The sequence below is a fragment of the Jaculus jaculus genome, chromosome 13 (assembly GCF_020740685.1).
Source record: "Jaculus jaculus isolate mJacJac1 chromosome 13, mJacJac1.mat.Y.cur, whole genome shotgun sequence".
NCBI classification, from domain to species: domain Eukaryota; kingdom Metazoa; phylum Chordata; class Mammalia; order Rodentia; family Dipodidae; genus Jaculus; species Jaculus jaculus.
The window spans coordinates 74,958,799-74,986,697 of NC_059114.1; the positions used below are offsets into that span (position 1 = coordinate 74,958,799).

The 27,899-nt window shown below is 43.7% G+C and overlaps 1 protein-coding gene and 1 pseudogene across 3 annotated transcripts; both read right to left on the reverse strand.

Moving 5' to 3' along the window:
• C13H5orf22 (chromosome 13 C5orf22 homolog) lies at positions 1-27,898 on the reverse strand. Of its 3 annotated transcripts, none has more exons than XR_006633214.1 (10): positions 27,762-27,898; positions 25,587-25,732; positions 24,436-24,585; positions 20,919-21,351; positions 19,922-19,984; positions 19,470-19,591; positions 16,895-16,961; positions 13,433-13,572; positions 10,929-11,231; positions 1-16 (listed from the first exon to the last, which is right to left on the reverse strand). XR_006633214.1 is itself a non-coding variant. In XM_004652524.2 (9 exons), the coding sequence occupies exons 1-9, from the start codon at positions 27,840-27,842 to the stop codon at positions 11,099-11,101; spliced, it is 1,335 nt and encodes a 444-aa protein (XP_004652581.2). In that variant the 5' UTR covers positions 27,843-27,898; the 3' UTR covers positions 10,162-11,098. The 3 variants fall into 3 exon arrangements, 1 of the variants encoding a protein (XP_004652581.2); XR_006633213.1 differs by lacking the exon at positions 1-16 and adding an exon at positions 7,952-8,428; XM_004652524.2 differs by lacking the exon at positions 1-16 and having other exon boundaries at positions 10,162-11,231.
• LOC123454433 lies at positions 8,914-9,114 on the reverse strand (annotated as a pseudogene).
• Position 27,899: the final 1 nt, after the last annotated feature.

The window sequence follows — 27,899 nt, forward strand, 5'->3', positions numbered from 1 at the left end:
TCTCGGTGGCTGCTGTCTGTAGGTAGACAAGTGACCATGAAGCAGAGCTTCTTCCTTTGCCGGGAGGAAGGGAAGTGAGGGAAAGTCCAGGGGACCTGGATTCGGAGACAGCTCCTTAGACCCTCCCATGTTCCTTAGCTCGAAGAGCTGAAATGCTGTGCTTTGCAGTGTCACTTTCTGCGTGTTCACACTGCTGGAATACATTGTCACAAACTCCATGGCTTAAAAACAACACACACTTGGGCTGGAGAAATGGCTTCGTGGTTAATGCACTTAAGTAGAAATAAAAAAAATGTTTAAACACATACACTTAATGGTTTGAGTTTGAAATAGGTCTCAATGGACTAAAATCAAGGTGTTAGCAAGGCTCCAGAGGAGAAGGGTTCTTTGAATTTTGCACCTGTGATGGTGGCCCATCTTGCCTGCTGGCCCCTTCCTGTTTTCAGGAAGCCATGGCCAGCCAGATCTTCCCCCTTGATGCATCACTCTGACTTTGGGCGCTTTTTCACTGACCAGGCTCCCTGATCTTGTTGGGCCCACCTGGGTAAGCCAGGAAACTCTACCTCAACAGGCTGCAACTTTAATTCCAGCAAGCCATGGGGCATGGCCTCCTCGCAGCTTTTTTTTTTTTTTTAATTTATTTGAGAGCAACAGACAGAGAAAGAGGCAGACATATAGAAAGAATGGGATAGCCAGGGCCTCCAGCCATTGCAAACGAACTCTAGAGGCATGCACCCCCTTGTGCATTTGGCTCACATGGGTCCTGGGGAATCGAGCCTCGAACCGGGGTCCTTAGCTTTCACAGGCAAGTGCTTAATCGCTGAGCAGCTTTTGGATAATAGGACGATACCTTCTTTGGAGTGAGGAACATTATTCTGCCTACCACAGAGTCTAAACTTTTTTCTAGGGTAGATAGGCTACTTATATTTTAGTCAAGTGATAGACATTAAGTCATACTTTCTTTGCTTTTGTTTGTAACATGGAACTGGTTAACATAAAGACATAAAGAAATGTCTCAGCCGGGCGTGGTGGCGCACACCTTTAATCCCAGCACTCAGGAGGCAGAGGAGGAGGATCACCATGAGTTCGAGGCCACCCTGAGACTACATAGTGAATTCCAGATCAGCCTGGGTTAGAGTGAGACCCTGCCTCAAAAAAACAAAACAAAACAAAAGTCTCTTTTGCCAATGTCTACAAAATTTTACCCAAAGTGTTTAGAAATGGCCAAAGTGAAAACCTACTGAATATAGAAATAATGCTAAATAATCCTTAAAAATATTTTAAGTTGGCAAAAGCAGGCATAAACCTAAGTGTTATTTGATAATATATAAAACACACAAGTAGGGGTGTTGTTGCTGTTTTATTTTTTTACTTTTATTTATTTTATTTATTCATTTTTTTAGTTTTACTAGATAGGGTCTCACTCTGGCCCAGGCTGACCTGGAATTAACTATGTAGTCTCAGGGTGGCCTCGAACTCACGGTGATCCTTCTACCTCTGCCTCCCGAGTGCTGGGATTAAAGGCGTGTGACACCACGCCTGGCTTGCTGTTTTATTTTTGAGACACTCTTAGCACTGTAGGCAGGGCAGCTTAAAACTCACTGCTTTCATCTGACCTTGAACATGTAGCAAACCTCCTGTCTCTGCCTCCCATATGTTGGGATTACAGATATGAGCTACCATACCCGGCTAATTTCACATGTTAAAAGCAAGCTTGCTTCCCAAGCATAGACCCTAGCAATGCAGTACTTCTCTCTCTCTCTCTCTCTCTCTCTTTTTTTTTTCTTGCTGTTTCAACTTGGTAAGATTTAGTCAAGGATTTTTACATCATGACAGGTACTGATCTCCAATTTTGCTTGCCTGTAATATCTTTGTCACGTTTTTGGCAGGGTTATATTCACTTCACAAACTTAGTTGGGAACAGTTTCTATTATGTAGAAAAAAAAGTCTATATAAGATTAATATTATTTTTTCCTTAAATATTTGGTAAAATTCCCAGAAGAAACCATCTGGGCCTACGGTTTTCTCTGGGGGAAGCATTTTCTCTTCTTTGCCTTCTCTTCTCCCTTCCTTCATTCCTTCCTTTCTTCCATAAAACAGGTTTTAGTAGTCCAGGGTGAGTGATGTCAAACTTGCTATGTATCTGAGCCTGGCCTTAAATTCTTCAATTCTCCTGCCTCTACCCCCAAGTGCTGAGATTACAAAGATGTATCAATCATTGTGCCTAGTTTGAAGGAAAGTATTTGTTAAATTAACTTTTTTTTTTTTTTCCCCCAAGGTAGGGTCTCACTGTAGCTCAGGCTGACCTGGAATTCACTATGTGGTCTCAGGGTGGCCTCAAACTCACAGCGATCCTCCTACCTCTGCCTCCCAAGTGCTGGGATTAAAGGTGTGCACTACCATGCCTAGCGAAATTAACTTTTTTTTTGAGGAAGGGTCTCATTCTAGCCCAGGTTGTCCTTGAACTCATGGTGATCCTCCTACCTTACTCTCCTGAGTGCTGGGATTAAAGGCATGAACTACCTCACACAGCTCAGTTTAACTTTAAAAATAAATGTAATTTCAGTTCCCATTTTTTTTTTTGCCTGTGTGTGTATGTGTATGATGTATATGCCTATGTGAATACATGTTCATGTTTGTGGTTGCACATGTGTGTGTGCACATGCATATGTAGGCAGAAGTCGATGTCTTCCTCAGTCACTCTCCACTGTAATTTTTTGGTATAGGGTCTCTCACTGAACCTGGAGCTCACCGATTCATTTAGATTAGCTACCAAGTGAGCCACAGGGATCCTCCTTTCTCCACCTCTCAGCACTAGGATTGTAAGCATGGACTGCTGTGCACAGCTTTTATGTGGAAGCTGGGGGTCTGAACTCGGCCTTTGTGCTTGAGCTGCAAGCACTTTGCTTTAACTTTATTAAGTTACCTCCCATGCCTTTACTTATTTTAAAAAAATACATACATACATACATATATATATTTATTTGAGACACAAAAAGAGGTGGAGAAAAAGAGGAGAGAATGGGTGTGCCAGGGTCTCCGGTCACTGCAAATGAACTCCAGGTGCATGTGCCACTTTGTGCATCTGGCTAACGTGGGTCCTGGAGAGTAGAACCAGGGTCCTTTGGCTTTGCAGGCAAATACCTTAACCACTAAGCCCATCTTTACTTATTTTGAGATAAGGTCTTGCAAAGTAGCCCAGGTTGGCCTTCAACTCGGGGCAATCCTCCTGCATCAGCCTCTCATATGCTGGGATTATAAACATCTGCCACAATGCCAGGCCTATAAATTGTGTTTCCTAAGAAACTTTCTTCTCATCCATTGTGTGTCAAGTTTCTTGGCATAACGTTAATGCATAGGGTATGTGGCGAGATCCCTTCCTTTGTGTGTGTGGGGGGTTGTTTTCACAGATTTTCACATGTGGATGGGTGCACGCGTGCATGTGTGTCTACACCAGAGGCTGGGTTCTCCCTCATGCTCCCACAGTCTCTCAATGAATCCGGAACTCACGATTTCGCAGGGGGTCACCCTGTTTCTGATGCCCACCACCACACCCAGCTTTAATGTGGGTGTTGGGGATTCAAACCCAGGTCCCCATGTCTGCACAGCATTTTGTCATGGCCATCCCCATAGCACCTTTTCTTTTTAAATTTGGGGTGGGGGGCGTGTGGGTGGGCTGAACTGGCTATGTAGCACAGATTGGCTTTGCGAGCTTGTTTGGAGGTTCTCACAGGGGAGCGCAGCTACTTGCAGACCCTTGACCAAAGAGTGGTCCTCTCTATTTGGGGAAGGTCATCCCCTTCGATCAAGTGCACAGCTTTGGGAAAGATGCACAGAAGGATGGGGGAGGAAGGGGACACCCACCTAGCCAGGCCTATCAGCTGAATCGACCCTGGAAACCAACGGGGTGACAGATGTCGCAGCCAGATCGCCCTCACATCCGCACAGTGGCTTTGAATTGGTTGTGATCTTCTGTCTCTGCCTCTCAAGTGCTGGGACTGCACGCCAGCATCACATCTGACTCCTGTTCTCCTTTTTTGGAAACAGGGTCTTATTAGGCCACTTAATAGCTATGTATGGAGGATGTAGTTCAGATCTACCTTGGATCTTCAAAAAGAATTTGTGGGCTATAGAGATGGCTCAGCAGCTAAGGCACTTGCCTGAAAACCCAAGGACAGGAGTTTGATTCCTCAGTACCTATGTAAAGCCAGATGCACAAGGTGGTGCATGCAGCTGGAGTTTGTTTATAGTGGCTGTAGGCCCTGGCATGCCCATTCTCTTCTTATGCACCTTTCTCTGTCTCAAATAAATAGATAAATAAATAAAATATATAAAAGGAGAATTTGTTGGGGCTGGAAAGATGACTCAGTGGCTAAAGACGCTTGCAGTCTGACAGCCTGGGTTTGCTACTCCAGTGCCCACAAAAAGCCAGATGCACAGAGTGTCACATGTGTCTGGAGTGGTTTGCAGTGACAAAAGGACAATTCTTTCTCTCCCTGTTTGAAAATTAAAAAAAAAACAAACTTTAAAGAATTTGTCCATGCTCTGACCAGGGCAACAAGAACCCTAAGCTGGCCTAACAGGGACAATACCCTGTAGCATGTCACCTCATGTCCTAAGACTTTCGCCTTGGATTGTTTAGGATTTGGTCAGGATGGATGGCAGTACAGGCTTAGGGTAGGATTGTGGATGTGTCTGACTTATAAAATTTCCCTGGGGGGCTGGAGTTAAGGCATTTGCCTGCAAAGCCAAAGGATCCCGGTTCGATTCCCCAGGACCCACGTAAACCAGATGCACAAAGTGGCACATGCATCTGGAGTTTGTATGCAGTGGCTGCAAGCCCTGGTGAACCCATTCTCTCTCTCTCTTTCTTGCTCAAATAAATAAATAAAACTTTCTTGGAAGACATCAGAAAGAGCAATCAATGGCACAGTAGGGACACCAACTATCAACTCAGAGGCCTTCTGAAGGCCCAAAGGCTTTCCTGGCCAATTCTAATTAGCCTCTCAGTTCTTGCTGCAGGAGGGCCCACTATGCTACAAACCAACCTCGGAGAACAATCGTGAAGTGTGGGCATGTTAGTGTCATGTCAGGGTCTTCTGAAAGGAAGTGGTAGAATTGGAAAATCTGGGATGGCTGCATTTGAAATCACCTCGGATCTTGAGCTGTTCTTTGGTTCCCAGGTCCATCCTCCCATCTCTCTGTACTCTGTAGACGACATGGCCCAGCTCCTTAACCCTTCAGACTTCGGTGGCAGCACAAGGGCTGGAGATGAGGTTCATGCCTGGCATGCAGGAGGCCCTGGGTTCAACCCACAGCGTCACCTAAAAGACGCTAATACCACGGGGACTTACGTCATTTCCCAATGTCTGCCTTATTCCTTGCCCAAGGTTTGGTGGTAGCTGTCTTCTGCTAGAATGGTTCCTCTTCAGTGACCCTCGGTTTTCCTGGGCTCTTGTGACAGTTCTTTCCCTTCCCCTCTGAAGCTTTGGGATGCTAACTGCTCCCCTTGAACTCCAGTTCTACACATCTCCAGTCTTTTCGATAAGTTCTCTTTAGACAAGTCTTTAAACATGTTTTGTTCTGCCTGCTTCCACAACAATGGCTCCTCCAAATAAAAGCTGGGCCAGTCAAGAGTCACTGAAGGGACAGCGGTCAGGTGGCCCCCCCAATCTCAAAGGCCTGAACTCCAGCTCTGCAGGATGTCCACAAAGTTCAGTAGCTCCAGCTTCTGCGTTCTACTCCTTTAGGCTAAGAGGCAGTTAACTGCTGTGTGTGGGTGTGTGTGTGTGGGGGGGTCGGGGTGGTGGTGGTGGTGAGGAAGGGAGGGAGAAAGGCAGATAGAGAGAATGGGGGCATACCAGGGCCTCCAGCTTTTGCAAACAAACTCCAGGTGCATGTGCACACTGTGCATCTGGCTTATGTGGATACTGGGGAAATGAACCTGGGTTCTTAGGTTTCGCAGGCAAGCGCCTTAATCACTGAGCCATCTCTCCAGCCCCCTGCATTTTTTTTCTAAAAAAATTTTAGAGAGTGAGAGATAGAGGGACAGAGAGAGAGAACTGTCGTGCCAGGGCCTCAGCCACTGCAATCGATCTCCAGATGCTTGTGCCACCTAGTTGCCATGTGTGACCTTGTGCTTGCCTCACCTTTGTGCGTCTGGCTTATGTGGGATCCACAGATCCCTTAGGCTTTGCAGGCAAGCGCCATAATTGCTAAGTAAGCTCTCTCAAGCCCTGCATTTAGTTTGAATTAACTCCATGTTCCCACTTTGTTTTGCTCTTCCTCTAATAAACATGTAACCAATTGCTATACTAAATTCCCTGTCAATATGCCGAGTATAGTTTCCGCCTTCCTATCTTATTTTCTAAGGTAGATTTTCTAGTAAGGGATCAAGAATTATTATTATTTTTGGTTTTCTGAGGTAGGGTCACACTGTAGCCCAGACTGACCTGGAATTCACTGTGTAATTTCAGGGTGGCCTTTCCTACCTCTGCCTCCCAAGTGCTGGGATAGGCATGAGCCACCATGCCCAGCTAAGTATTATTATTAAGATAGTAACAACCAGCTGAGCTTACTTTGTCATTTCTGATAACTAAACATGAAACCCCTTCCTACCACTTTTGCCTTTTCTAACATTTGTACAGTCATGTTTCCAGTTCTAGGCCCAGTTTCCAGAACCACATCAGTTGGTCATAAAGTGGCCTGAAAGGAAACACAACTGCCTTATCTCACCGCTACCTCTGAACACATAGTTTACACCAGTCCATCTTGGCTCGTCAATCCTCAGCTGAGATCTTACACGAACTTCATTTCCAGATTTCTTCATGACTGTAGAAGTTGCCTTCTTGTTTCTGGGACAAGACACCCTACCAGAGCAGATTATGGGGAGGACAGGGCTTAGTTCAGGCTCAGTTTTGAGGGGAAGTTCCATCACGGTGGGAAAAACATGACAGGGACAGGAAACTAGCTCATATCTTGTCACCCAGCAGCAGCAGGCAGGAAATAGTCTGAGTGGGCGAGCGAGGGAGCAACCAACAGGGCTGGACTAACAGACCTCACGGTCCACTCCTAGCGACGCTCCTGCGGGGGGGGGGGGGTGGTTCCGCCAGTGTGAAGCTTAATCACAAACACATGATGCTATGGGAGACATTTCACATTCATGCCACGATGACATATGTATGTGTGTTTTAAGACATTTCCTATCAAGAGAATACATTTCAACTAATGGATTTGGAAGAGGATGAAAACCATGCAGCTCTAGTTTTAGCTTTCTTTCTTCCCTCCCTCCTTCCTTTTGCATATGTATGTGTACAGTGTGTGTGTGAGAGAGAGAGAGAGAGAGAGAGAGAGAGAGAGAGAGAGAGGTGGTATGACTGAAGATGTGTCCCGTGTGTATGAATGTAGAGGCCAGAGGACAGTACTGGGTGACCTCTTGAGGGTCACCTTTATGTTTCTGTCCTTAAGATGGGCTCTCACTGTCAGCTTGAGCTGCTGTCCATCATGAGCCCCAGCCACGCCCCAGTCTCTGCCCACATACATGGCCCCGCCCAGCTTCTTACATGGGTTCCAGGGAATCAACCCTGGTGGTTTGTGGCCTGAGAGGTCCATACACTTAAGTGGTAAGGGTTCTTAAGTGCTAAGCCGTCTCCCCAGCCCTAACTTCCAGCTTTCTCACCTTGGGAATGAATCCAGTGACTGTTTGTTACCAATTCTGTTACTATCAACAAATTCAAACGGGAAAGGACATATACTGAGCTTGCCGTGAAGACCACACGTGCCTCATATCAATCCTCCCACATCAGCCTTTGGGTACATGCCACCACGTCCTGGCTGACCGATATGTTTTGATTCAACTGAAGTTAAAACAATGAGGAATCACATAAAATTCATAGGAATCATAACTAAAATTTACTCATAAAAGCAATGACATAAACACTGATCAGAAAGATTCAAAATTCTTAAAACTTTTAATTTCATTTAGCACACAAAATAATTTCCTCATAAAAATAATGCCTATTTACAGATGTCTAACAAAAAAATTAAAAATAAATAGCATACTTTTACAACTGAGTTTATAAGAACAGAAACACTTCAGGCATATGTTATATCAAAATGAACAGCTGTACCAATAGTTTTGCTTTACTCAATGCCAATGTGCAGTCATAGTATTAGATTTTGAAAATCAACTGTGAAAAGAAAAATTCAATGGAGGAAAATACTATGACTGGAAAAATGGAATATGGTACTGTTCACTGAGGGACAATGGTGATGTATCTTTCAGTGTTAGCTGCAGTTAAGTGACATTCTGATCTGAGAACTCCATGCAGCTCTAGAGGAACACGTGTGGACAAGGCCCGCTAAAGTGGCAGCTGTATGACAGACAGGCTGACGGCTGCCTGCTCCTTTCCTTGCACACCATCGCACGCTTTGAGGGAAAACACACCAGGCGGTTAAGAACGGCTTTTGCTGCTTTCAGATCAAGCTCCAGTTATGTCCCTGGCCCACCCTCCCCCAGCCCCCAATGCTAGAACAGGTATAAACCAGAGAACACTTTCCTAGGCCACTAAGATTAAACTTGACTCACTCATTACAATGTCCCTCTCTGTCCCAGAGGTGTTCTTTCTACCATTTTCAAACATGTAATTTATGAAGCATGGTCTCCAACTGTATACATACATGTATCTCCTTCTCTATGTGAGCATGTGAGGACAAGTCTTTCCCAATGAGATCGCTTTTCTTGTTATTTTACTTTTCAAGGCAGGGTCTCATGGCAATCTTCGTATCTCAGCCCTCCACAGTGCTGAGATTAAAGGTTTGTGCCACCATACTTGGCTCCTTTTATTTGGGAAGAAACACTACTTGGGGAATATCTCCAGTACTTTATTTTGTTTTCAATTAATTCTTTATTTTGCCTCTTAAGACTGCGTCCTCTCCCTCTAGTCCCCCAAAGGAGGGCAGGAAGATCATCAACGGCCCGTGGCATTGCAGCAAAGCAACACCAAGAGCCGCTTCGCGCTCAGGAGAGGATGCTGTGTCTTCCTCGTGGTTTGCATATCCTACAGAGAAACTTCTCTAGTAAAGAACTATAGAAAGGATCCTGAGAGCAGTCTTTCCAGTACTTTCTTTTATTGCTTCCCATAATAATCCACTCTTCCTTCTTTTATCTCTTAGCTCTGCTTGTTGGCTTTGCACTTGCCTAAGGGCAAACCCACTGTGTTCAATTATATTATAAGGACGTTGGTGGAAGACAGTTGTATCCCTGCATAATTATGACAGGTTAAAACTGAAGCCATTTAATTCTTTTCTCTTACGTTTTTACAAAACAGTTGTTTTATGTGAAGAGTTAAAAACCCTAATTGCCAAAAAAGTGGTATACCTACTGGTCAAATGTCAACCAATGACTATGTGAAGTACAGCACTTCTGAAGGGCTTTTCTGTCAAAACCAACAAGAACCAGGGCTGGAAGATGGCTTAGCAGTTAAGGTGTTTGCCTGCAAAGCCAAGAGAACTCCATGCAGCTCTAGAGGAACACGTGTGGACAAGGCCCGCTAAAGTGGCAGCTGTATGACAGACAGGCTGATGGCTGCCTGCTCCTTTCCACGGCCCACATAAGGAAGATGCACAAGGTAACATGCATCTTAAGTTCATTTACAGTGAAGGTCCTCATGTACCTATTCTCTCTTCCTCTCTGTCTGACCCCCCCATAAATAAATAAAGTAAAATAAATATATATAAACAACAAAAACCAAACCAGAGCAGCAGCAAAATGGGAAATTTTCTTTTGTCAAGTTTACTCAACCAGACTTCTTGACTAAGAGTAATACTAGAGAAGCTGGAGGGATGGCTTAATGGTTAAGGCACTTGCCTGCAAAGCCAAAGGACCCAGGTTTGATTCCCCAGGACCCACGTAAGCCAGATGTATAGACCACATGCATCTGGAGTTCATTTGCAGTGGCTGGATGCCCTGGCATTCCCATTTTCTTGCTCTCCAAATAAATTAAAAAAAAAAAAAAATTAACGTAATGCTAGAAAATGGCAAAAGTCTGGTCAAAATTTAAAGAGTCTTGAAAAGGCAGGCTTTCAGTATCCTTTTAGTGTTTGTGGGCATTATTTCAATGCTTTTTTTTTTTTTTTTTTTTTTTTTGAGGGAGGGTTTCACTCTAGTCCAGGCTGACCTGGAATTCACTATATAGTCTTAGGATGGCCTCGAACTCATGGTAATCCTCCTACCTCTGCCTCCCGAATGCCGGGATTAAAGGCGTGCACCACCATGCCTGACTGTGGGCATTACTTCCTATAACACTAGGGAACCCTGAGAACTAAGAGCATGCCCACAACAGGTTTGTTCTTTCTTTTCTAACACTGTTCACCACCCGTTTTGCTCCTCGGCCAGCCCCACCAGGAGGAGCGGGGAGGGCATCCTGTCCCCTTGGCGCCTACCGCTCAGCAGCACTCAGCTGTGCCGCACACACGTGAGGGCCGAGCGAGCAGCAGCTGTGAGTGGGCGCGTCTCCACCCTGCACGTGATGAGCGCGTCTCCACCCTGCACGTGATGAGCGGGCGCGTCTCCACCCTGCACGTGATGAGCGGGCGCGTCTCCACCCTGCACGTGATGAGCGGGCGCGTCTCCACCCTGCACGTGATGAGTGGGCGCGTCTCCACCCTGCACGTGACGAGCGGGCGCGTCTCCACCCTGCACGTGATGAGTGAGCGCGTCTCCACCCTGCACGTGATGAGTGAGCGCGTCTCCACCCTGCACGTGAGCTGCTGGGCAAGGAGGAAGAAATAAACAGAACCTCCCCCCCCATCCCCCAATAAAGACAACAAGATGGAAAGCAAGAGTATGCAACAGCCTTGTCTGTTGCTAACTTGAGGTTAATAGACTTACTTGACGTGTAAAACCAAGCTAAACAAGTGCCTCTCACCTTGAAGGGACGCCATGCCACAGCTGATGCCATTGGTCTGGAGATTCTAAGTATTTGAACAATTCCAATGGAAAGTTAACAAAGAGAGTGTTCTCTGGAAGACGCACAGATAAATTCATAAAAGTCCCATCGCTCTACCAAGATGCAAAGGAGCCGGTGTTTTGTCTGCTTCAAGATGGCGGCGACTCTGCCGAGTACACCAGGTGAGTGTCTAAAGGCCCATAGAGGGAGCGCAGCGCCCCGAGGACCCTGTCCTGAATGGCATCGACTTGGTCAGAAGGACAGTACTCATCCAGACTTGACCTGGAGGCGAGGAGAGAAGAAAACACACATGAACAGCGTGAAGGCAGGCGCTGATGGCAATGCATACGTTTGCAGAAATGCAGGTGCGTTAATTGTGGACCAACAATTGAAAGCTATTAAGTGTTACTACAGGTGCTTTACAAGAATCATCTCATTGTTTAAAGCAATTCCCTCTGTTGAGATGGGGGTCACTATGCAGCCCTGTGGCCGGAACTTGCTCTGCAGACCAGACTGGCCTGTAACTTGTTGCAGTCCTCTTGTGTTTGCTTCCCAGTGCTAGGATTACCGGCGCACTAACATCGGCTTAAAGGAATCTAGATAAAGGTTAACCTGTGCAAGGTTATATGGCTACTAAGTGCTGGTGAATGGTTTAAACTTATGTGGTGTGAGCCTCAGTGCCTAACTGTTCTTCCCTGAGTCAGACATGGTGCTTGGGAACACTGGGCAATGTTAGTTTCTTTTTTTGTAGGTACACTAGGCTAGAAATGAGTAAGGCATGGGTTTTCCAACAGATAAAAAGGCCCTCTCTCTCTCCCTCTCTTTTTTAAAAATATATTTATTTATTTGAAAGAGAGAAAGGGGGAGAGAGAGAGAGAGAATGGGTGCTCTAGGGCATCTGGCTTATGTGGGTCCTGGAGAATCGAACTGGGATTCTTCAACTTTGCAGGCAAAGGCTTTAACCGCTAAGCCGTCTCTCCAGCACCAAAAGGGCTCTATTTCTAATGCAGCCTGTTAACTATACAAGTGGGCAGGACCTATGACTTAGTTCAAACTGCAATGTGCTGGCATCAGTTTCCTACACAGCATGAGGAGAAAGAAGTGAAGAGGGGGAGGAATCAGTATCTTGTGACTCTTTCTAGAACTCAGCAAGGAAAATTTACTGAGTTGGACTAGGGCAATTAACATGCTGTTGTCAATTTCAGCTAGATTACCATGTAAACTGAGAGATCTGATCCTGTCTCCTGACTACGGGGTCAGGAAACTCAATCTAGAACAGAGGACAGGTTAAGAAATGTGGCAAAAATGTCTTTTGAAGCAACTGGAATTACCCAGTAGCTTACTGAAAAATTATTAACTATTTTAGATATAAGGAAATAATCTGAAAGACTTGGTAAACTCATTCCATTCTCTGGTGATGAGGTTACTTTTGAAGTGTAACAATTATAAAAATTTAATTTACGATGCAAAAAAATTCAAGAAGTTTAAGAGATGGTTGGGCATGACTATGTGTGCTTGTAATTCACCTGAGAGGCTGAGATAGGAGGGCCTGAGTCTGAGGCCAACCTCATTTAAGACACAATGAGCAAATTATAAAGAGCATGTTATACTATTGAAGACTGACATATACAGATAAAAGCCTACTTGAGTACATGCACTGCCCCTCCCCCACAATGACTGATCGCTGCTCTCACAACTCATCACCCATTACTCCATGGTGAATGCCAGCAATTCTACTGCAGGGAGCCCTCAGTGGAGCGGGGGCAGGGAGGAGGTCAATGATGGTAGCAACACTTGATGTTTCCACACCAAGTTTCAACTTAATGAATAAAATATATGCAAAAGTTTCTTTCATAAGCGGTAACAAATGAGGATACCTCAAGGCTTCCACAAAGACACTGGACTAGTTTTAAGTGTTGTTATTTTTTTCATACCCGTCTACTGTTGATCATCTTGACTACAGAATGCTACTTACTGGCAGCCAAGGGCCTGGGGACAAGAGGGCTGGGCTGCTGCAATACTTGCAACACGCAAGATTTTCCTGCACTATGAAAAACTGCCCTATGTCCCGCATCCTTCCTACAGTTCTCGGAGGCCTCACCTAAGTGAGAAATGGCGTTTTAACAGGAGTCAGAGGCTCTGGGGCAGAATCTGGCCTTTGGGCTTCCTGAGATCGTGCAGGGTGTGTGCAGTCCACTCTTCTTGTGGTTCCACCTCCACTTCCACATCTTCTTCCCTCCTTCTCCGCACCCCCTCCACCCTTCTCTCTGATTCCTACCTCTCTGTCTTCCTGCAACTTTTACCAGGACTCTTGGGCAATACTGGGACCACTCCAATAATTCCAGATAATCTTAGTTCAAAATTCTTGCGTTACTCAACACTGCAAAATCCCTCCTGCCATGTAAGGACAGCATAGTCAGGGTTTGCTGAGATTCAGACATGGAAATCTTGAATGGAATATTATTTGGGCCATCTATACTTACCTTGCAATTGTCACAAGAGTAGGTTTTGGCAAATTTTTCAGTAAATAATATACAGATTGAATAAGATTTTCAATTTCTTCTTCTGTGCTGACATGGTGAGGAAGTTCTGAATAATCACAAGTTAGACCAGCCTGGTGAACCTGAAAATGATTAAAAATGACACTGTGTGTGGGGTTATAACTCAGTTCAGTTCTCAGTATGGGGGAGATGATTCTAAGAATGATACTGTGAGATTCTGTTGTTTTGAATTTAATTTTTATTTATTTGACAGAGAGATGGAGGGAGAGAGAGAGAATGGGCACATCAGGGCCTCCACCCACTGCAAATGAACTCCAGATGCATGTGCCACCTTATGCAATTGGCTAACGTGGGTCCTGGGGAATCAAACTTGGGTCCTTTGGCTTTGCAGACAAAAGCCTTTCCTGGTAAGCCATCCCTCCAGCCCAGGGGATTCTGTTGTTTTTAAAAGATTTTTAATCAGTCTTGTTAGTAAATTTCTAATTTTTAAATTATTTTTATGCATGGGATTGCTTTTTCCTTAGCGGTTTCTAAGTTGAAATTATTTGCTCTCTGATATTGAGACAGATGTGAAGTACGTATTGGTGCAGACCTGAGACTTTTCTAGAAATAATTATTTAGTTTTGTGATTATGGATTGACTTAAGTTTTTGTCTTTATTTGAGGTCATTTTGTCAATTCACATTTTCTAGCATCAATTCAAAAGGTTTAAAGCCATATGTACTATCCTAACTCAACTTTTCATTAAGTTCTTTTTTTTTTTTTTTTTTTTTGAGGTAGGGTCTTAATCTAGCCCAGGCTGACCTGGAAATAACTCTAATCTCAGGGTGGCCTCGAACTCTCAGGATCCTCCTACCACTGTCTCCAGAGTGCTGAGATTAAAGGCGTGTGCCACCACACCTGGCTTTATTTGCTTCTAAAATGCAAGTACCTGTATTGTATTTAAGGTTTTAAGAAGATACAAAAATCTTCCTCATACCTTAAACAAACTGTTTACTTGTGTGTCCTTCATGCTTAACCACACATTAGTGGTATTTATATGTTTTAAGGGGAGGCAAATGGTGTTTGAGACTTAGCCCTAAAGTAACTGTGTCTGGAGGCTAGAAATGGCTCACAGACTACTATTTTGGAACCTCACATTGGAACTCAAATATGTTAACAGTTTTGCCTTGAGCACATAAATGCAAAAATATACTAGTTAATTTTAGTGGTATCTCTGGATCTACACCAAAGACTTAGTGATCAGTCAACATAGTAAATTATGGGTTTTCAATTTTGTTTTTCACTAACATACTGAAACCACTTAGTGTTCTCGCCTGCAGCCGCTAGCACACCACGCTCTGTACCCGAGTCCTGCCGTCCTGAATTCACCTGCAGTGGCTAGAGGCCCCATGCGCCCTTCGTATTCATCCTCTCTCTCTCCCAAACAAATAAATACACGTTTGGCCAACCTGAGATACTTTTTGGGCTACCACAGCAAGACCGTGTCTCAAGAGTGCTTTGCAATACTGCAGAGGCTGCAGTTCCTAAATGACAACAACAATCCAGACACATGTGATGATTGCATGAGCTCAAAGCATTCTCAATCCCAAGTATCCTCTGTCATTCTTAGCAAATGTCATTTTACTAAAGAGTAATCCTTTGGTTAGAAAACATTATTAATCATGATATTCACGCGTTATATTTTTATTCTGATAAACTGGAAATTAAATTAGTAACATCAGCTTCAATAAGACAGTCTGCATGTATTCTGCAACCAAAGCTAACACTGAAACACTGACTTATGTAAGAGAAGAACTGGACCTATAGATAGAGTGCTTGGAAGTCTCAGCTCTGGCACAAATTCCGAGAAATTCATTTTAATTTTTTTGTTTTGTTTTATTGAAAAAAGTTTTTTCTTCTTCAAAATTTTAAAACCTTTTTCTTGACAACCTTCATACATATAGACAATATGCCATGATCATAATCCCCTCCCATCATGCTCTCTTTTCTCTCTCTCAAACCCCCCTCTACTGAATCCCTTCTTCTTTCCCACTAGTCTCTCTCCTTTTGAGGTCATCATTTTCCCCCTCCTATTATGCAGGTCTTGTGCAGATCATGAACACCATAGCTATTTTATGTTTGAAAGGCAGTATTGCAAAGCACTCTTGAGACCCGGTCTTGCTATGGTAGCCTAAGGTAGCCTTGAGCCCAAAAAGTATCTCAGGTTGGCCAAACTTTTATTTATATTTATTTATTTATTTATTTGAGAGAGAGAGAAAGAAACAGACAGACAGAGAGAGAATATGTATGGGCACGCCAGGACCTCTAGCCACTGCAAATGAACTCCAGATGTATGTGCCACCTTGTGCTTCTGGCTTACATGGGTCTTGGAGAATTGAAACTAGGCCCTTTGGCTTTGCAGGTGAACTCCTTAACCACTAAGCCATCCCTCCAGCCCTTGAATTCATTTTTATATAGTTCAGGTTGGCCTTGGGATCCTCTGGTGTCAACCTCCAGAGGGCTTAAGTTATAGGCAAGTGCAGCCACATCTGGCTTTTCTTGAACTTTTCCAGGGCTAGTTTTCTCACTAAGGCACTGAGTCAAATGGAAAAATATATGCTTCAAGGACTATAAAATGACACGAAGATTACTGCTGAGCAAAGAAGAATTAACACACTTTTAAAAGGCACGAGATACAGCTTTCAACTTTCTCTTGGGGTTTTTATCACCAGAGAAAGGCCAGAAAAAGACAAAGGGAATATAAAGGGAATGGATAACTTTAGAAATTGTGAACTTAACTCTTCTCTGCTGAGGTAAGATTTGACTATCATCAACAATAACAAAAAGCAGCCGCAGCAGCCAGGCATGGTGACACACTTGTAAACCCAGAACCTGGGAGATGGACACAGGGAGATCAAGTGTTCAAGAACAACCTCGGCTACATAGCAAGCTTGAGGCCAGCATGAAACTCTTGTTTCAAACAACAAAAGCAAAGAAGCAAAGAATACAGGGTATCTTTGTTTCATACATGAAATGAGGAAAGAGGTTTTTCCTGGAAAATAGTTCTAGAGTTCTGGTTTCTAAATATTATACATTTTGTTCGCTAGTTTTAAAAAATAATTGAGAGTTCAGAAACATAAACAAAAGCTACTTCAATAAAAATTTTACCCCAAAAGTATCTATATAAAGGGCCAATTTTGGGCTGGAAAGATGGCTTAGTGGTTAAGCGCTTGCCTGTGAAGCCTAAGGACCCTGGTACAAGGCTTGATGCCCCAGGACCCATGTTAGCCAGATGCACAAGGGGGCGCATGTGTCTGGAGTTTGTTTGCAGTGGTTGAAAGCCCTGGTGTGCCTATCTCTCCCTCCCCCTTTTTCTCTCTCTGTCTGTCGCTCTCAAATATATAAACAAAAAAAAAAAAATTAAAAAGATAAAGGGCCAATTTTACAATGATAAAATATTCACCATTTCATAGTCAGGTACTTCCATTCGCTTCTTCAAACTCTTTATGAGTGGAACGAGTGACTCCATTCTGGAAAAGAGCCACCAGTCAATTAGACACCACAATCAACTCAAAGAAAATCACTGCATCAAATTGTATTTATCAGAAACCAGGAGTGGGGGTTACTCAGTCAGTAGTAGAGAGCTTGCTTAGCATGTACAAAGCGCCGGTTCCATTTCCAGTACTACACAAAAATATTATTATTTAAATATATTTATTTACTTATTTGAGAGAGAGAGAGAGAGAAAGAGGCGGATAGAGAGAACGAGCACACCAGGGCCTCCAGCCACTGCAGACGAACTCCAAATGTAGCTGAGGAGGGCCTTGAACCCCAAATCCTCCTGCCTCAACCTCCAAAGTGCTGGGATCACAGGAGTGTACCACCACACCTGTTATCGCCCCCGTGTGTGTGTGTGCACATACACATGTGTGTAGACCAGAGGACAGCCTCAGGTTGGGCTGGGTTGTCTCACTGGCCTGGAGCTCACTAGGGAGGCTAGAAAGTTCTAAGGATCCACCTGTTCCCAAGCCCAGCCTTTTCACATGGGTTCTGGGGATTGAACTCATGTCTTCCTGTTTGCAAACCAGCACTTTTGCCAATGGAGTCATCTCCCTAGCCCTGAAGCATCGTCTTAAAATACGAAGAAAGAAACGTTCCCAACTGCCTCACGCGCTTCTCTGTGCGCTAGTCTTTCCCCTCTACTCCCTCGCTGTCCCCTGGAGCCCCCGACGCCTGGCCATGCTCGGGCAGGCAGCACAGGGGGCTCAGTGGACAGGCTCAGGGTGCTAAGGTTGCTGATCCTCTGTAGTGTGGGTTTTAAACTTGGCTTAACACTTCATACTCACAAAATAGTGAGTACTTTTCAGTTTTTCTGAAAGACTTGTCTTTTGTAACTTAATTTTGTATTTCCCTTTTCCATTGTAAACTCAAAACAGAAGGAACTGTTTTTAGAACTAGCTTCCTACAAAGGAGAAAAAAGCGTTAATTGACCAGCATGTACTGATATGGGTAAACTACTGAGAATCACTCTTTGATACCACTGCTTTCCTTAATGACAATTTCCTGATATTTGCATTCCAGGAATGCTTTTGAATATTTTAACCTATTTTTAAATTATCTTTTGGACAGAGAAATTTCCTATCTAAAAAAAAGTCTGATGGCTTTTAGTTTTTTGTCTTTTGGAGTTTTTACGACTTAAAAACTATTTAAGGGCTGGAAAGATAGCTTAATGGTTAAGGTGCTTGCCTGCGAAGCCTAAGGACCCAGGTTCCATTCCCCAGTACCCAAGTAAGTCAGATGCACATTATATCACATATATCTGGAGTTCCTTTGCAGTGGCTAGAGGCCCTGGCATGCCCTTTCTCTTTTCCTCTAAATAAACAAATAAAAATATTTAAAAAAATAAAAAAGAATGATTTTAGAGACTATTAACTACAATATTTATGACAATTTCCTTTCATGCCAAGTTTAATACCAAACAATTTTATTCCAAAAATACTTATCTCTTTAGCTGCGCATGGTGGTAAACCCCTTTGAGGCGGGAGGATCACTGTGAGTTTGAGGCCACCCTGAGACTACACAGTGAATTCCAGGTCAGCCTGAGCTACAGTGCGACCTTATCTCTAAAACCCAAACCAAACTAACACACACACACACACACACACACACACACACACACAGAAACCAAAAACCAACCTTTTCTCTTTATACTTTCAAGGTCATGATACAATGTGAGAATTGTCAAATAAATAACCTCATGAAGAAACTCCTCTACTCATAGCTGGACTGTTATTTTGACTCATAATAATTGTGCATATTTACAGGGTACAGTGCAGTACCTTGCTACATGTATATGCTATGAAATGATCAAGTCAGGGTATCTATCATTTATTTCTTCACTGGACTATTGCTTTTTTTTTTTTTTTTTTTGGTTTTCAAGGTAGGGTCTCACACTAGTCCAGGCTGTAAAGAATTTATGAAATTATGCAATGAAAACATTCAGATTCAGAGCACAAAAACCTCTCAATGAATACTACTAGTAAATGTTTGCTGAAATTTAGCACTACTATTTATTTAATAGAGGGTCTTGTTATGTAGTCATGATTGACCTGGAACTTACTATGTAGACCAGCACACCAGCCTTGAACTTGGGCAGATCCCCTTGTTTTGCCTCTGGAATGCTCAGATTACAAGTATAAGCCGCTTCTATTGGTTTGATACTAATCTTTTTTTTTCTTTAATTTAATTTATTTATTTGAGAGAGACAAAGACAGAGAGAATGGGCATGCTAGGGCCTCCAGCTACTGCAAACAATTTCCAGACACGTGTGTTCCCTTCTACATCTGGCTTACATGGGTACTGGGGAATGGAACCTGGGTCCTTTGGCTTTGCAGGCAAACACCTTAACCACAAAACCATCCCTCTAGCCCTTAATACTAATTTTTAAAGAACAATATGTCCAACAAACTTGGGAATATATTGAGGACTGCAAATGTATAATATGTGGAAGAAAAAGTTTGGGGTGTGGGGGGTCTTACCCAGGGTTTGAAGCCAGTCTCTGTACAGTCTCTTCATCATCACCATCACATAAATCAGCAAAAGTTGCTTCTAAATCTTCTAATTGATGAATTCGAGCGTCAACAGTATCTATCAAATCTTCCTTTAAAGACATGGAAGAGCTGAGGTTATACAGTTCCTCCTATAGTTCACTCAGGTCAGAACTGAACTTCAAGTACTTTGGCAGCTCCACCAAGAAACACACATACACCCCGCCCCCAAGAATACGGACAGGTGACAGCACTCTAATAAGCTATGACATATCGTTAGAGCTGGGCGTAGTGGCTCATGCCTGTAATCTTCAAGAGTTCCAGGCCAGCCTGGGCTACCTAAGACCCTGCCTTAAAACAAGCAATCCCCCTCCCTCCCCCCGCCTGAAATCAAGATGTTACTCGATGCGATAAATGGCCCAGGAAAATCAGAAGCTGGATACCTTAGTTGGGTCACTACGAGGCTTTTTGAATTGGTAAAGCTCTTGTAAAATTTTGTATTCCTCCTGAAAAACAAAGTGAGATCAGGTTGAGTTTTCAATGGTCTACCAGTGACACAAGGAAAACATACAGACAATATTCAACACTTTGGAACAATCATGCATAATGTATATTTGAGGTTTCCCATGTAAACAATTTTGTGAAGGCAACTCTATCCAGTTGGGCAGAACAATAATGTGTAAAAGTGAGCAATGGAAAAACACTAGGTAGCTACCAGCCATAAAGCATTTCTAATAATATTTTATTGTGTAAACAGATATACTCTAGGATCTAGAGTGGCTTACAGGAGATCTAAGTGTCTTCGATGCTGACACGAGGAAATCCCCGTGTGCACCGTGCAGTCCTTCTGCACCGGGAGAGCCTCGGGACTGGAGCAGAGGCGGCGCCGGCAGCAGAACGGCAGATGCCGAACCTGAGTCAGCAGGTTCCACACGAGGAAAGAGAGCTGCCTGCCTGCTACACCCAGACTTTTTGGGCACATGTTCCCCTTCTTTTTATTAGACAGTGAGACAGGGGGAGGTCATGAATTGGGAGGTAGACGGAAGGATCACTAGCCTGAAGCTACAGAGGCAAGTCAGCCTGGGTTACAGCAAGACCCTACCTCAAACAAACAAAACAAAAAAAGATGGGGGGGGGGGGAGTAAAAAAAATGAGCCTGGTGTGATGGTGCACGCCTTTAATCCCAGCACTCAGGAGGCAGAGGTAGGAGGATTGCTGTGAGTTCGAGGCCACCCTGAGATGACAAAGTTAATTCCAGGTCAGCCCTAGCTGGAGTGAGATCCTACCTTGAGACCCCCCCCCAAAAAAAGATGGAAAAAACCCAAGACTGTGATAAGCCTAAAATTATTACTATCTAGCTGTTTGTAGAAAGCTTGCTAACCCTAATCAAGAGAAGCTATGCAACATGCAAGATCTATGCTTTCAAAATACTCTGCTTACCTGAGTGAACATTTCTTTGAAGGGATTCTTGACAGAAAAAAAGTCCAAGTCAATATCTAAAACAAATGCATTGCCATTCTTCAAGATTTCTAGGATTTCCTCAGTGGTGGCTGAGCTTTGGCACTGCTCAGTTTCAGCACAGGAACGCGAATGGGATGGCTGGCGGCAAGCGTGGTCACTTCTCTGTGGCGCTGTGTCCTGCTCCAGTCCTTCTGAGTCAGTGTCACACTCGGCAGGGGCGGTCTTCTCTCCGTCTTCCAGTGCTAGCTTGGGTTTCTTTGCAGAAGACACGGAGGCATTTTCGTCTTGATTCGTACAGACTGTATAAGGCTTTACCAGAACCACATCCAGCTGTAGTGGCTTTTGGTTCTCTAGCTGGTCTTCAGGTACGAAAAGGCCATCACTTAGGAAGTAATGATCTGTACTTGTAACCCTGGTTCCGAAGAAAAAAAGTACTTGAAAGAAGAATGGGCAAGTTGGCTGACATTATGCAGAAATAAGACACGTTTAACTAAGACTGGGAGCTTTCTTTATCATTTCCATTTCCCACTCCGAAGAAAACAAATTCCCCAAGTTCTGACACACAACTGCCCAAAGTCAGGATTATATTTTATAGTCCTTGCAGCAAGATGTGGCCTCTTGAGAGTGCTGACCAGTGGTGGTAAAAGGAAGAAAAGTGAATGGACTCTTGTTCTTCCCCCTCCCTGCTGACTGGCACATGAACATGGAAGCGGCCAGTTACTTTGGACTATGAGGACTTCCGAGATTAAGGAACGTTCAAGACAAAAGGTGCCGGAAGTGGCGGCTCAGGTCTGTAATCCCAGCACTTGGGAGGCAAAAGTAGGAGTCATATGATTTTTTGAGACCAGCCTGAGCTACAGTGAGATCCACTACCCACCCCACAAAACTGTTAAGAGCTAGGGTTCCTTTAAATTTCCACACAGGCCTAGATTGTATGAACTTTAACATCAGAAAGAAATGTACTCTTGTTTAGTCCAGGGTTCCTTTGGTTTCTCTCCTCCTAGCTGCACCTTTATCCGAAAACAGAACAACAAAAACAGCACTTGAGAACCAAATGACAACTAGAAATAATTTCGGGAAATAAATTATAAACGGAAATAAGTTCCTTATGGTATATTTCTTTCAGATGCATTCCCTATTAAGCTAAAATAATATTACTTGTTTTCTATGTGCCCACATCTAGCATATATAGCTTTAAATTTAGAAAGATTCCTAAAAAGATTAATGACTTAATAAAATGCAAGCTTATGAAAAAACTATCATTCTAGGGGTGGAGAGATGGTTTAGCAGTTGAGGCACTTGCCTGCAAAGCCAAAGGACCCAGGTTTGATTCCCCAGGACCCACGTAAAGCCAGATGCAAAAGGTGGCACAAGTGTCTGGAGTTTGTTTGCAGTGGCTGGAGGCCCTGTGTGTCCATTTTCTCTAATAAACAAACAAAAACTACCACCCTAAGGAAGAAGCTATATTCTCAATGTAAAAAATTACATTCCAGTCTGTATGAACACACGTGTAATCTCAGATTCATGCCTATATACACTGTGGCTATTTAATATATTTTTACTTGTGAGAGTAACCTAAACCGTGAGCTCTGCCCCTGTTCCCCAACAGATTCATAGCAACCAGACACTTTCAAAGGTCCCCAGTCTTGACCAATTTAAATACTTCCAACATTTATAAAGGAAGAGTAAATGTTTTCAACTGGTACAATGCATGGCAAGGAGAGACTAAAACAATGCAAACTCAACCATCATCAAACAAACATCAAACTTCTGCAGTTTAAGTTCAATATAACCAGAGACTGATAGTCTCCAGATTTTCCAATTCTGCCCTTCCAGCTGGGCAGAGTAGCCAGGGAACATTTCCACCCCATGCCTGACATTTTAAAGAAGTATTTCATTCATTTATATGAGAGAAAATGGGGTTGGAGGAAGAGAAAAGACAGACATAAAGAATGGGTGTGCCAGGGCTTCCAGCCACTGCAACTCCAGACACATGTGCCTCCTTGTGCATCTGGCTTACGTGGGTCCTGGGGAACCGAACGTGGGTCCTTTGGCTTTGCAGCCAAGTGCCTTAACCACCAACCACTTCTCTAGCTCCACGTCGGACATTTTTATTTGGGTGTTGAGGATGGAATTCACATCCTCATGTTAGCAAGGCAAGCACTTACTGAATGAGCTATGTCACCTCCCTAGCTTATTTTAAAATATATAATAAATAAAATTCTTGCTGGGCGTAGTGGTGCATGCCTTTAATCCCAGCACTTGGGAGGCAGAGGTAGGTGGATCGCTATGAGTTTGAGACCACCCTGAGACTACAGTGAGTTCCAGGAGAGCCTGGATTAGAGTTGAGACCCCTACCTTGAAAAACAAAACAAAACAATCTAATATATCACAATAAGATAAGAATAAACACTACCAATATTAATAGTACCCTTAAAGCCAAAATGGAAATAAAGGGTCGTATTTTCAATGATTATCATTTTATCCCACTATCCATCAAGTTCTATAAAGATCTGCTTAAAATAATCTCATCACAAGAGAAATTAGAAAATACCACAAGACAAAGGAAACTGATTAAATATATACAACAAAAATAGATACACACCTAACTCAACTCAGAGGTGGCAATGACTGAGTCAGTACTAAAACTAATCTAAATTAAAAACCTACTATCTACTTAATCAGACCATGGATGAAAACAATAGCAAAGTGAGGTAATTTCCTTATCTCATTCCTAAATGTCCCCTTTCACCTCCCCCGACTTGAGACAGGGTCTAATGTAGCCAAGGCTGGCCCTGAACTCTTGATCCACCTCCCTCTACCAGCCAAGTGCTGGGATCACATGTATGCAACAAAATGCCAGTCTACACTTAAATTGGTTTTTTTAGTGCTGGGGACTGAAGTGCTTGGGCATGGAAGGCAGGTGCACTACTATCACCAAGGTAACCCTCCAGACATCCTTTGTTTCTGTAGTCAAGGTTGGCCTCAAACTTGCAGCAATCCTCCTGACTCAGACTCCCAAGTGCTACAATTACAGACATGCAGCATCATACCTACTTTATTCCTAAATGTTAATGTCAACACACATTATTTGCATTGGAAAGAAATAGTGAAATGTGTTAATTGAATACATAACTCTGTAAGATACCTCAGTGGCTTAACAAAGTTTACCATCTAACTTCATTCTAGAATTCTAGAGAATGAAGTTATTACAGGGATCCAAAGTATGATAAAAGCACCCATCCCTTTTCATGCATGCGCGCGCACACACACACATATAATAGCATCCATCCCTTTTCATACATGCGCATGTGTGCGCACACACAATAAAAGCACCCACCCTTTTTCATGCACACACACACACGATAAAATCATCCACCTCTTTTCATGCACACAAACGAACACATATACAACACACATGTACATATACACACATATGATAAAAGCACCCACTCCTTTTCATGCATGCATGCGCACGTGTGCGCACACACGTTACCTGATTGTTGTGGTTGAAGTGTCTTTGCCTACTAAAAAGTGGTGTTTGCCCTCTCTTATTTGCTGAGCCCACGTGGGATGAAGCCATATTACATGAGAGAAATGGCCAGCATAAACTGCAGGCATAATCCAGTTTTCAATACTCAATTCTCTAGAAAAGAAATACAGAAGAACATTAAAACTATCAGTTCCCGAGACCTTTACAGGGTGACCACTAGGTCAAAACTATTTTCATGGACATATTAAGAGAGTGTTTCCCTTTTCCATTGTATTAGCACACATTTTCTTGTAGCTCAGCATCCAGATTTTAAAGACACTCGAAAGAATTTCCTCAGATATTCCTAAAGACCCTCTTAGTTCTAATTGTAGTCCTAGATTGTAAACTAGGCATCAGCAAAAGCTGACAGATGGCAATATATGTACGTTTGCGTGTGTGTGTGTTTTGGTTTTTTGAGGTAGAGTCTCACTCTAGCCCAGGCTGACCTGGAATTAACTATATAGTCTCAGGGTGGCCTCGAACTCTTGGTGATCCTCCTACCTCTGCCTCCCAAGTGCCGGGATTAAAGGCGTGCGCCACCACGCCCGGCTTTGCTTGTTTTAATATGCACATGTGTGTGTGATCAGAGGATGCCCTCAGATGTTGGTCCTTGCCTTCCTCCTTGTTTGAGACACTCCCATTGTTTTCTGCTGTGCTTGTCAGGCTAACAGGGAGCCTCCTGCTCCACCCAGTATCTCGCCATAGGCACACTGGGATTACAGATGCCTCCTAGCATCTGGCTTTCAATGTGGTTCTCAATTCAGGTGCTCATGCTATGTAGCAAGTGCTTTTCCCACAGGGCGATCTCTCCGAATAAGTAAATCTTTATGGTCACATTACCAGCACAGAGATAAGTAGCTACTGTACAGATGTTCATAATGGCAACAAACTTAAAACTATTTATTATGTTCTTTGTTTTGTTTTGAAACTGTGATTCTGCCCCAGCCTCCCAGCTCTTTCACTTTGTCAACACTTGCTCTAAATAAACCCAGAGACAAATAAATAAAACAAAAAACACATGACTTTAGTAAAATCCATTTCTCTTAACTGAGTCTCATCTACTGCATGTTGTATTTCAAACACATAAAAAAGATCATTATCAAAAATCACGTTACCCAAAGAGTGTTTCCTTATCAAACACAGTGTCAGCTGCCATGTTCACAGGAATGAGGAGGTCCGGATGTGAGTCAAAATGTACCAAACGTATGTTACTGGCAGGAAGATGCTTTGAACCTATGGCCCGGTATATGAATGGAAGAGCCTGTAGAAGAGACACGCACACTTTGAGAATCGGTACCTACACTAGCAGTGCTCCAAATGCTGACTGAGAACAAATATAACTGCATCTAATTTGAAGCATGTCAAGTTGTTTAAAAGCGGGGAATATGAGCCGGGTGTTGTGGTGCACACCTTTAATCCCAGCACTTGGGAGGGAGAGGTAGGAGGATCGCCGTGAGTTTGAGGCCAGCCTGAGATTCCATATTGAATTCCAGGTCAGCCTGGGCTAGAGTGAGACCCTACCTCGAAAAACCAAAATAAAATAAAAAAAAAAAAGCGGGACATATGAGCTGTAAAGATGGCTTAGTGGTTAAGGTACTTGCCTGTGAAATGCAAGGACCCAGGTTTGATTCCTCAGTACCCACATAAGCCAGATGCACAAGGTGGCACATGCATTTGGAGTTTGTTTGCAGTGGCTAGAGGCCCTGGTGTGCCCATTCTCTCTCTCTTTCTTAAATAAGTCAATAAAATATTTGAAAGAAAAAAAGAGAGATGGCCTTTTAAAAAAGGGGTGGAATACAAAATTTCTTGATGGTAGATGGTTCAGATGATCTTAATCTATCTTTCTTTTTGTAGGAGCTTCCAACTTGCCTCTCAAATTGCTTTCCAGTTTCTATCTCAAATCCAATACACAATGTGAATATACAGACTAGGACTGGGAATAAAGTATTAGTTAATGCCTACTTTAGCACTAACTGGGTTTACCAGGTACATCAGGTCCTGGACGCTTTCTGTGCCTTCGGGATGTTGGAGCCCGGTTAGATGGTTTGTGAGGCTTGAACTCTTGTATCATTTATATGTTTAAATATTTTATTTTTTTATTTACTTATTTGGGAGAGACAGAATAGTTGCGCCAGCGCATCTAACCACTGCAAACAAACTCCAGACGCATGTGCTACCTTGTGCATCTGGCTTATGTGGGGCCTGGGGAATTGAACCTGGGTCCTTTGGCTTTGCAGACAAGAGCATTAACCATTAAGCCACCTCTCCAGCCCCTTTATATGTTTAATACCGAGTGTGAAAGCACAGCCTAGTCACATTTTGGTCTTCTCCCAAGGCTCCCAACTTTCTCCATGAGTAAGTCATGTTTCTAAACAACCCATCCCATTTATTTACTTACTCACTCACTCCTTGTATGTATGCATACATATGTAAATAAACATGTATGTATCAATACTTATTTATTTTGTCGTGCTGGATATTAAAGCCAGGCCATATTACAAGCTGGTTAAACACACTGAGGTTCACCCAGCCCTAGTCTTTTCTCTTTTTATATCCATAGAACTTGCAAGCCTATTCATGTTACTTAAAAAAATTTTTTTTTTTTTTAATTTTTCGAGTAGGGTTTCACTCCAGAACAGGCTGGCCTTGAACTCACGGTGATCCACCTACCTCTGGCTTCCAAGTGCTAGGATTAAAGACGTGTGCCACCACGCCCGGCTCCTCAAGCTACTTTAAAAAAAAAAAAATTACTTACTTGAGAAAGAAAGAGAGAGAGAGAGAGAGAGAGAGAGAGAGAGAGAGAGAGAGAGAGAGAGATGGGGAGGGAGAGGGAGAGAAAATAAATGAGAATGGGCCCACCAAGGCCTCCAGCCACTGTAAACGAACTCCAGACTCACGCGCCACCTGTGCAATTGGCTTTCGTGGGTCCTGGGGAATCGAACCTGGGTCCTAAGGCTTCGTAAGCAAGCCCATATTATTAGCTTTTCATATCCAGATGTCTAGATTAAGATACCAATTTTGTTAACGTAAAGCACCACAACCTTTAAAAACACGATTTTTAAAAGTGTTTCTGAGGGCTCGGCACTGGAGAGCCCCCGACACCATCTGCGGATAGCAGTCCCGCCGTGCAGCCCGAGTACGGTCCCAGCGCTGAAGCCACGTCGCGGACTTGAGGCCGCGCGCTTGGCCCGGACCCCGCGCAGGCCCAGGGCCCCGGGCTACGCCGACTGCCGCGGTTCGAATCTGCACTGCCCAGGGTCCCGGCCCGGGGGCGTCCGGCCACCCCTCACCTCCTGATGATCCTCCACCACCCACACGGGAAGCTCGGGGTAGCGCCGGCAGCAGGAGCGCTCTCCCCGCGGCTCGTCCATGTCTACGCGCGGCTAAGCCCAGCGCCCGACTCCCCGCGTCAGCATCGCCCTCAGCCG